The sequence below is a fragment of the Corylus avellana genome, chromosome ca7 (genome assembly GCF_901000735.1).
Source record: "Corylus avellana chromosome ca7, CavTom2PMs-1.0".
NCBI lineage: Eukaryota > Viridiplantae > Streptophyta > Magnoliopsida > Fagales > Betulaceae > Corylus > Corylus avellana.
In genome coordinates, this window is record NC_081547.1 from 13928021 (window position 1) to 13939366 (window position 11346).

An 11346-nucleotide genomic window follows, 5' to 3' on the forward strand; every position below is an offset into this window, starting at 1 on the left:
TAAGTAAAAAAAAAAAAAAAAGTGCAAATGTGGATCACGTGCAATATAATAATAGTTTAAAGGGACTAAGTGTTATAAAAGATATATAGTTTGGAGATTTCTTTACAAAATAGGAAATAGAGAGAATTTTAAATGGAGATGATCATTTTCCACAAAATAGGTGTCGGTTTGGAGGGTTAAGTGTAATTAATGTTGCATTTCTTGTTGTAGGATTATACAGGAGATGATGTTAATGTGAATAACTTTTATGCTGTTCTTCTTGGAAACAAAAGTGCCCTTACTGGAGGCAGTGGTAAGGTTGTGGATAGCGGACCAAATGACTCTATTTTCTTATATTATGTCGACCATGGCAGTTCTGGGATACTCGGTTAGTAATTAATTTCACTTATTATATACCAAATTTAATTCAACCCAACTTCCTCACAAAGTTAATTCGTAAGTTGTCTCTTCGTTTTCCTTAATTGCTCTACTTTTGTTTCCTTTACAGAACTTTATTTATACTTTTTGCCTTTAATGGTGGCCCCAATTCTCTCACAGGGTCGGATAATTTATTTGACATTTTCCCAATAATTTTAAGTTTGGCACCCGTTTATAGTTGTTTTGGAGCTATTGTTAGGGTTGTACACCTCTTTACTTTTCATGTAATCTCTCATTTTTCCCAAAAAAAAAAAAATTATCTCTTAATTAAAAAAATAAATAAATGCATCAAGGTTTTTAGTTTTGGAAGACTAAAATATGTAGCATCCCATGGCACTGAATATTAGGGATGCCTAATGGGGAGTATGTGTATGCCAAAGATCTGATCAATGTGTTGAAGAAGAAGCATGCTGCAAAAACCTACAAAAGTATGGTAAGTTATCATCATTTCCAAAATCCTTAATCTATAGTATTAATTAATTATATTTTGGGGGTTAAATTACTTAATATGTATATTATGTAAATTAATTGTAGGTAATTTACGTGGAAGCTTGTGAATCTGGGAGTATTTTTGAGGGCCTTCTTCCAAAGAATATAAATATATATGCAACAACAGCATCAAATGCAGTGGAAAATAGCTGGGCAGCATATTGTCCTGGAGACCATCCCAGTGTTCCTCCAGAATATGAAACCTGCTTGGGAGACGTATATAGCATTTCTTGGATGGAGGATAGGTACATATGCATGTTATATATATATATATATTAGTCGAGAAATGCTAGGGTGCTTTTTTGGTGTTCTTCTAGTGTCTTCCTAATCTTACGCGAAAATTATTTATTTATTTATTTATTTTTTAAAAAAAAAAAAAATTAAGTTGCTCTTATTTCTCACTTGGTTTTTATAAAATAATTTTTACTTAGGACTAGGAAGACAAGGAGAACACAATCAGAGCACCTAGCATTTCCTATATTATTCATCATTATCATTTTCGTTTATTCCAATTATCTGATAATTGTATTTTCGTTTAAATTAATTAAGCCTTGAACCTTTTTTTTTAAAAAAAAAAAAAAAAAAAAAAATTCCTAACGAATGGGTCTCAAAATTTTTAAAATACTCATCATTTTTTTTTTTTGTTAGGAAAGAAAACAAAAATTGCAAGAATTTAGGCTTCGGTCAGGATTAATTAATGAAATTTGCAAAAATACCAACGCCTGAATCTTTGAAAAAAAAATTAATATATATTTTAAAATAAAATGGATATTTTAAGAATTTTGAGCGGATTTCATGAAAAATCCTAACTTAGGGGTGAAATTGAAAAAAATTGAAAGATGAATACATAAAATTGATACTTTTTAAAGTTTAAGGGTATATAAAATTTCGAAAGATTACAGGTGGTAAGTGAATTTTTTATTTTTTATTTTGTTTTTTTCTGAGTGTTGTGTTGCTGACTTTTGGTATTTGCAAATTTGGAGCAGTGACAAACATGACTTGCGCAAGGAAACTTTGGAGCAGCAATATGAAGTGGTAAATGTTTGATGAATGCATGTAATAGAGCATTAATCTTAAAATATGTCATTAATTTACGAATTGTGAAGAAAAATATATATTTTATTATTATTATTATTATTATTATTTTGCATTCTTGATCACGTGTACATATTTACTGACATACCAAGTAGATGGACGCCAGAATGCAAAAAAAAAAAAAAAAAGCATTTGTCAATTGTAAAATGCGTATTTTTGAAGTGATGTTAATTATATATGTTGGTAAATTAAAAAGATGTGATTGTATAAATACAGGTCCGAAGAAGAACAGGATTTGATAATTTACAATACAGTTCTCATGTAATGAAATATGGAAATGCAAGCCGTGGGAATGATTTGGTCTCCTCATATATTGGTACAAATCCTGCAAACGACAACTTTACTTTCCTTCATGATTCCTCTTCACCACCGACTCCAAGGCTCGTCAGCCAACGTGAAGCCGACCTCCTCCATTTCTGGCAAAAGGTTTTTTCTTTTTCTTTTATTATTTATGTCACTGTAAGTAGGAATTATATTTTCTTGATAATTTTAAATTATTGAAGACAAAGATATCCAATCTTTGTTTTGTACACTTACTTTGATATTCTTTTTCAGTACCATAAAGCCCCTGCTGGCTCTCATGACAAGCTTGAAGCTAAAAAAAGACTGGTTGATGAAATTTCTTATCGGAAGCACGTGGAGTACAGTATAAATCATATTGGGATGCTCTTGTTTGGAAATAGTAACAGCTCATCAATACTGTTGGACACTGTTCGGCCACCTGGGCAACCTCTTGTGGATGATTGGGATTGTTTTAAGATGCTTGTAGGCCCTATCACTTCTCTACTCAATCCAACTAGTGCAGCTAACGGTGTACATCATGCTACGTCATTTAAATTTTTTAAATGATGTGTCAATATTGACATTATATACGCCATTAGATGCATAAACTTTAAATTCTGAATTCTTTCAATTTCATTTGAAATGAAGATAATCTGTGAACAAACCGTTAAACCCGTCACTTCGATTTTAATCTTTTTACTTTTTTTCATGCAGGTAACAACTTATGAGAAATATTGTGGATCATTATCCAAGTATGGAATGAAATACATGAGAGCTATTGCTAACATGTGCAATGTTGGGGTTACCATGGAGAAGATGGCTGCGGTATCAATTCAAACTTGTTCTAATTAGCATCTCTTGAAAATGTAATAAATCATACATGGATGATGCTACTTCTGTTTATCATGCTCTAATGTGTTTCAATGCGATTCACATGTATATGATATATATCTCAGGAGATTTTATGTTTTATGATGCTTTTCATCGTTATTATTTTTCCTTGTTTTTTAGCCTCCTCTTATGATTATTGGATTGAGATCTCATACAATGTCTGTAATGACTTTAAAGTTTAAACTCTACCATTGGATGTGGTTGAACTATCTCTTTGTTAACTGGGGTGGTTCCACTACCTCCAACCTGACCATTTAGGTTGGTTGAACCACCCTCTTGACTGTCAGAGTGGTTCGGCCACTCTTTTTCTCTCTCTTATATGTTGTCGCATTTTGAGCTGTTTATTTTAAATGAATGACTCAAATTAGAGCTATTGCACCACACATAATACTCTATAGTATTACACTATTACACAATTCCGGAGCATGGTTATTAAATGATGCAATGAATAATATTTGGCATGTGCTATTTGAATCCAAAGTATTAAAAGATACACTCATTGCCACATATAGAGAATTAGAGATAGTATACATGATAAATCAGCCTAAAAGTCTCAATTGGGCCAAATCATTTGGAAGGAAAGAATATTATAACTTCTTAGAGCATTCCTAGCAGACTCCCTATAAGGGGGTCTGTTCCCTAAGTTTAGGAAAAATGTCAGAAAAATCACAAAAAGCCACCCACAGCAGACTCCCTATATGCTTTCTTAAACCATCAGATGCTACAGTAGAACCCAATGTTTTGGGTTTCACTGTAGCGATCCATGTGAATATTATAATCGCAAATAAGAAAATACTCTCTCCTCTCACGCCTCTCAAAGCATCCTCTTCTTCTTTGTTCAAGCACTTGCAATGGAGTTCAACCAACATCACTCCCAAAACATCAAATATTACTGCTATTTTGTGGACTGCAAATCGGAGAAGAAATCGCAGACGCTATTTTTGATCTCCGTTACTTCTGATCTCCGTTCTTCTTCTTCTTAATCTGGAAACCCGGTTGTTTTTTGCCCTTAAGAAACCAAAATCAACCATAGATTTTTGCCCACAAGAAACCAAAATCATCCATATATTTTAATGATATAGGGAACGATGAAGGGAAGCTATTGGGGTGTATTTTGACATAAGGAAGCAAAAAGTGGTTTGGATCCTTAAATATATGGAAAATGACGAGGAAGCTGCTGGGAATGCTCTTAGGCTTTGTTTGATAAAGGATTGTGTAGTGAATTTTTTATTTGAATAGTAATAAAAAATGATTGATGTGATATAAAGTATAAAGAAGTTTTGAATTTGTGGTAAAGAAAATTGAAAATTAGGCTTTATAGTACATTTTTAGTTTGAATAGTAATAATAATAAAAAAAAATGATTGGTGTGATATAAAAAGTAAGAATGTTTTGAAAGTGATTTTTTTTTTTTTTTTTTTTTTTAAATGTTTTCAGTTTGCCAAACAGAGATAGTCAGGATTAAACTAATATTGGATTAATTAGACAATAAAAATAAAGAAATAAAGTAAGCCATAAAAACAATGTAAAAGAGAACTAACTAACAAAAGAGTAACATATAGTTCAAATGTTCAACTAAAGATACTACTATTATGATCATCTAAGCCGCCTCCTCTTGAAAATACCAGCCTCTCTATGAGCATTTCTTACCTTACTCATTTGAAGATGTCTCGAGCTCCTTAATCCTTGAGACCCACCCTTAACATGGAGGGATACCTCCCTATTATTCAACCTCACATGATGGCGATGATGATGGTAGCTACTACGCCTACTTGAAGGGTAGAGAGAGCTCCGAAGCCGATCCTTTCTTCTCTCTCTAGCCGTCTTCTGCTTTGTATGGAGATTTAAATTACCATATTTGTCTGAATAATCACTATCATCGCTTGAACTGTACCCCATTTCAAAATCTTGAGAACGGCGCTGGTGCCGGCGGTTTATCCTCTTGGTGTTTTTTAACTTGTGCCACAAGAAACAGGTAATGTCTTCTAAAGCAAACCAATATGTTTCACATGCTGCCCAACACATCTTGCAAAGGCTTCTTCCTATGCATTGGCAGATCCCCACCTTGAACAGTAAGTAGAAGAACAATAACACTGAAAGCAGAGAAAAATATAATTGAAATCAGTCATTTCCTTTGACTAAATAACCGAAATTTTACAATTTAGTTGGTGACTAGAAATTCTATTTTGCAATATATTTACGTTAAGAACCTAATGGAGAATCTTAGAAAGGACTCAGAAACCTATAATACCACAATGGGTTTTAGGCAAGTAGCTTATTGGCCAGTAACAGAAAACAATCATGTGCATAACTGTTCATAACAGAAGGTAAAAAAGCATCCTAATAAGTGGACTTGATTTCTGGTTCTGTAAAACAAAAGCAAAGCAAGTTTTCTGCTATTCTTTTAAGGTTAAAAACCAAAGGATGATGCAACAGCACCATAAAGAGTGTGATCTTATTTGTAGATTTCTGTGCTTACATTTATGCATATAAAGAATGCATGAGAGAGAGAGAGAGAGAGATCAACCAAAATCTCTTCTTGTTACACATACTCTAAAGCACATCAAATAGAGACAAAAGATTATCATATGTAAACTAAGATGTGAAAAACCTTCATAAGATTAATCCATTATTACGAAAAATGCAGGAACATGTAAAACTTTTCTGAAACAATTGGAAATCATATAGTTCAGACCAAAAAATTAGCAACCATAAGTGAAATATGGAACTAGAACCAGGTCAAGAATTGAAATGTAGACGAAGTCAAAGAAAAGGAAAGGACTCTAAAGGCAATCAGCTGATATAGTGTTTCTAGGCTAGACATTTGATGGTAATGGAAAGCAGGACAAAAGTGATAAAGCCAACAATCAAACTAAGGAAAGAAGAATTACTTATGTAGCAAAGGACCAGGATCATTAAAAGTTTCACCAGATTGGAGACACATAAATGCTCAATGAAACATGCTACGTCCCAGGGTCCTGAACAAACTCCCCTGCAGATTGAGCAGATCAAAGTCAAAACGAAATGGAAGTGTAAGAAAAACCATAGCTACGAATATCGCATGCATGATCAAACACAAACCTGAGGTGACAAAAGTTTATAACCATGTCTTAAGTCTTAACTGCATCTAACGTAACTCATAATGGTTTTCTTACAACGACAATGAACAATTGCCTGCGTTATGAATCGACTAATTGGTTGTGGATTTTGGATAGCCTCAAGTTCATGTATTCACTTGAATCCTGCTTTGAAGAGACATCGCCACACAAATATTTCTATTCTTTGACACTAAAGTATAGTATACCATGCATTCCTAACAGCAAGTCCAGAGAACTTTTTAAGCCAATACAGAGTCCCACAGATAATGTGGCACAAGTTCTTTTTATATTCAAGCAAAAAGTGAAATTCACTAGATAGTAGGATTATATAACTAATAAGCCATAAAACTTGACAGGGGCCTAAATGCTACGTCCATTACTCTCCTAGCTTGTTAAAGAGGGTAGTCTGGTAATCCCCAAAGTGAAGCAATGTGGAAGATGATTCCACTCTGTATGATGTGGGGCATTTGGAGAAAAAGATATGACTGGAGCTTTGAAGACAATGAGAGAACAGTGTGGTGTTAAAGGCCTTCTTTTTCTATACCCTTTTGCAGTGAATGATTGCCTTTGATTGTTCATATTTCTAGTCTTCATGGCTTTCATGACCTCTTCTTTTTTGGTTAGGTGTATCTCTTGTATACTTTCTGCGTACTTGGGTGTAACATTTCATTTTTAATGAATATTGTTTACTTACTAAAAAAGCAAAAAACTAGCCAGATTCTTGCTAGGGTGTCTGTCACACTTGAAATTGGGTAGGTCACCCTAATCATATCCAACACTCCCAATACAGCTGCACAGTGACTGCTAAAAAATAAAAAAATAAATAAAAAAAAAAGAAAGCTAGCATGCTTTCAAGTTCAATGATACAGAAAAATTTGCTGAAGTTCATATTTTGTCTGCTCAGGGATAATGAAACAGGTATAATTACAGGGCAGCTGTATATCCAACATAAAAATATTGTTCATTCAAGTAGTTGCTATCATTGACCAGGGAAAAAAGGGTCAAGACCGGATGTCAAATTCGAATGATGAAATGTACAAAATGGTAAATGCCAATGACAAGAAGGTTGTCGTGAACATCTGCATCAACTCATGAAAGAAAGTGTATAAAAAGTTTATACATGTTTCTTCAGTTATAGGCTGGCTTCAATCAGACCCCACCAGGGACAATAATGCAAATTAAGTGATCCCTGACATTTAGACAGACAAGCACCATAGATTTATATGTAAAAAAGGAACAAAAAAGAAAGAAAGAAAGAGAGTAAATTGCCATGTATGATGTGTATGTGGAATAATGTTATTCAAATTAGTTGCTAATTGAGATTTATAAAGAATGCCTAGTAGTTTAGACAGTTACGGCAGAAAATATAGAAAATTTCGTATATATAAGTTTCTAAAATGAAAGAAAAAAAAATAATAAAAAATAAATTAAAAAATTAAAAAATAAAATTAAAAAGAGAAGAAGAAATTTAGGTTGGCATTCTTACTAAGGTTAGAGATTTATGAAGCAGTTGATATGTAGCTCTCAATTTACTAAGACCTGCTAAGGTTAGAGATTTATGAAGCAGTTGATATGTAGCTCTCAATTTACTAAGACCTGATGCCCAGATGGAAACCAAGAGATATTCTATCAAACTTTGCAATCAATTACCTTAGATGATGTGATCAGATGTAGGCAATAACCTTTCTTAAGGAAAAACTTTGCCAGAACATTAACATACAGGCCTATCTTCATCTCCGGAGCCATTTCAGTCCGTCACTGTTGCTCCATTGGCCTTTCCTACCTTGTCTCAAGCCATTCACTGCAGCCTCCCCTCTCTTCTTGCTTGGGAGACTAACTGCAGACTGCATTGGTCACAGGAGATTAATTAAGGGGTTTGTTCTTCACTTTTGTTTCAAATGAACATGTCCACAACATAAGGAAGGCTGGCATGGGTTTTCCTACTCGACTAACACAGATCTTCAGATTCTCTTTTTTTTTAAAAAAAAAAGAAAAAAAAACGATGGAAAGTACATAGGATGAAATTTTATTTTCACTTCTCTCTCAACTTTAGTTAACACAATGCACACATGAATTTTAATTTTATGCTTTTTGCTCTTAGGGTAAGACAAAGTTCCGTGTGGAGTTGCTCTACATTTAAAGTTGTTAAAAATAATCCTGGGAAGTCCATTCTTAAGATTAATTTACAAGGTTCAGTTCTGAATAAGTAATTTGCAGAAGGTAGAACAGACCATACTGTATATAATATATCAATGCCATACTCAGCCACCCATTATTATCATGGTTATAGAAACTTAGAGCTCCATCATTTATACCAATGGAATGAATTTTAAACTGAATACTTACCATGATTAGAGGTAATATGGAAAATGCCACTTTTATTTCTCTGTAACAGCTCCTATTAAGAGGCAACAAGGTTTGCAAGAAACAATGTTGTTTTGATGGTTTATACCATGGAATCTTTTAATCAAGCTCATCATCTCCTCAATCTAGAGAGTTAGCTAAACTATAAGAAAGAATTTGCAAAGTTTAAGAGCTACCTACATATCTGCCTTGTTGCACACTTTCAAAATATTGGATAAAATAAATTTCTGATACAGCTACAGATTCTAATTTGTCTGCCAGAAGTTTCATGCAGAATTGAGAGATGGCAGAGGTAGTTAAACCAGAGAAGGAGCTGATCTTCATTAAGAGCCAGACATGATGTAACCAAAGTACGTGTTGCAATTACAATAGCTAATGCCAAAGGAAAAAAGATGTGAAGATAGTTCCCAACAGAGGAGGCAGAAACTGTCTAGTCACAGCTAACTCAATGCTTTTGAGAGAGATCTGGAGCTGATTATCAACTATCGTAAGTTTGAACAATGAAAATCTAGCGTAAATGGAATTTATTGCTGAAGATTATAAGCCTTGTTTGATGCTTTCTTAAACATTTGTTTAATAGTTTAAGAATGTCCTTTTAAGGAAGCCAATCAAGCATCTCATGAACTTGAAAAATAGGCCAGCACAATAAGTGTGGGTGGTGTATATCCTCTTCCCCATCCAACACTTAGTTTAAAAGGCATCTGAGCCATCCAAACCAGAGGTTTTTTTCTGCCTTCTATTATCATAGCCTCGAAGCAAAAATTTCACAACCACAGCTTTGTTATTTACTTTGTCCAAAATAATAACTAAAGGAAGGCAAAGATAAATAATTCTTGAAGACATTGATCATATTAAATTGTTGATCCAATAGAAAAGGAGAAAAAATTACTCTTGAATTCAGAAGTCAGTTTATGATAAGCACCTTGAAACTCTAAATACAAGTTGTAGGTAAGTAGCTTGAGCCTCACTATATCTTAGACTACATTACTAACACTGACAAATGGCCACAAAGAGCAATACTTAAAATCTTCAAGTTAAAAATCAGAATTTCTGCAAAGACTTTTTTTACATCCACATTAGCATGTGTTCAATCGAACAGTGAAATGAGATTAGAAAAAAAAAATCGAACAGTGAAATGAAATAAAAAGAAGTAGAAGTATGTCAAAGAAGTCATTCAAACATCAAACATACTCATTAAGCCAGGTCAAGTACAGGATATGCACTTGCAGCAGTGTTTGCAACATTATATCAATAATCAATTGTAGCAAGCAAGAATGAAAACAAGAATCAAATGCAAATAGAATGGAAACTAACGCCAACCCCAACATCTTCTAAATTTCTTTCAACTTTACAACTTAGTTAATTGTGTGTGGTAGCCCAACACTAGCAATGGAAAGGTATAAAACACGAAACATAATGAGCACGGAAGTATTCTTACTCGCATGATTCACCAAAGATAGTCTTAATAGGAGCTACAAAAGCATGTCCAAGAACACCTCCAATTCCATTTGCAGCTTTACCAATGACATTCCCCATTGTGAAAGAAGTCCACAATCATGTGTCATTCAAAAGCCCGTATTAATTTGTATTAGCTGCATAGCAGTTGCACTGAGAAAATAGATGGGGAAAAAAATCTTAGGTATGAGAATTTTTAAAAGTTGTAAATGGTAACCAGTATGCTCTATGCTTCAAAGTGCAAAACCTATTTTATTGTGCCAGAATGCAAAGTTGAAATTCAAATGAAAAAAGCCATTAATCCCTAGTAAATTTTCATAAATCATTGTTAAAATCTGGCCACAAAATTTTGAAAATAATGGAGGATGAGGTCACGTTTTACAACTCCCTCAATCCCCCAACACACACACACAAAGGACAACACGATGAGCAAATGTATGTTAAAGTAAGTTCATGCTTGAGAAAAAAAGAAAAATAATAATAATAATAATAATAAAAAAAAAAAAAGGAAATCTGAAATCATATACGATTAAAGCATTCATATCTCAATGTTGTATCAGAAGTTCGAAACAACCTCCACTTTCTCTCTCCTTTTCTTTTTCTAAATGTCAATTTAATGGAACCAAATAATTCTACCTATACAATCCAAATTTCTCAACCTAATCTATTGGGTTAACTATTGATTCAAACATAATATTACACTTCCTCCCCCCATCTACACACATATATAAATGTTGATATATGCATATAAACAAACCATATATAATGCAGTGATGCATATCCATTTATACATGTTCATAAGATCATTTTGAAGCATATTTCTTTACTCAACAGCATAAACCTACATATCTAATTATTTTAGAAATTATCACAAGACCCATAATTTTACTTTAATCCTTACAAATTTAAACAAATTAAATATTTTTTCCCATAGGTGTAATTTAAAACGTGAAGAACTATAAAGAAACAAAAAACAAAAACAAAAAATATCAAGAAGAAAACCTGGATTAATCTATGATGAACAAAAATAGGAAATGAAGAAAGTCACAAAACAGAAGTTCCCAGAAATCTATGCACTAACCTGGATTCTGATTGTAGAAACCAAGAAGTTCTCCGTGTTTGCGCACTGACTATCAGAAAAGAGAGCGGGAGAGAAGAGTCACAGAGAACGAAGAAACGGTTTCAACGGTCAGGTTTTTCAATAAAGAAAAATATTCACTAGGGGAAACGGGCCTCGGACTGAACTTTGGGCCCGT

The 11346-nt window shown here is 33.4% G+C and overlaps 2 protein-coding genes across 2 annotated transcripts in view; one reads left to right on the plus strand and one right to left on the minus strand.

Moving 5' to 3' along the window:
- Positions 1-3255, plus strand: part of LOC132187666 (vacuolar-processing enzyme-like) — a 5761-nt gene extending 2506 nt beyond the window's left edge. The window contains exons 4-10 of the mRNA XM_059602055.1: positions 211-367; positions 765-850; positions 952-1151; positions 1893-1941; positions 2218-2427; positions 2557-2766; positions 2998-3255. Coding sequence (XP_059458038.1) covers positions 211-367; positions 765-850; positions 952-1151; positions 1893-1941; positions 2218-2427; positions 2557-2766; positions 2998-3135 — 1050 coding nt within the window. The 3' untranslated portion in view covers positions 3136-3255. The remainder of the gene's footprint in view (positions 1-210; positions 368-764; positions 851-951; positions 1152-1892; positions 1942-2217; positions 2428-2556; positions 2767-2997) is intronic.
- A 1514-nt stretch (positions 3256-4769) lies between these two features.
- Positions 4770-11346, minus strand: LOC132187894 (uncharacterized). Its single transcript, XM_059602321.1, has 4 exons — positions 11172-11346; positions 10074-10243; positions 6065-6165; positions 4770-5266 (listed from the first exon to the last, which is right to left on the minus strand). The coding sequence occupies exons 2-4, from the start codon at positions 10169-10171 to the stop codon at positions 4770-4772; spliced, it is 696 nt and encodes a 231-aa protein (XP_059458304.1). The 5' UTR covers positions 10172-10243; positions 11172-11346.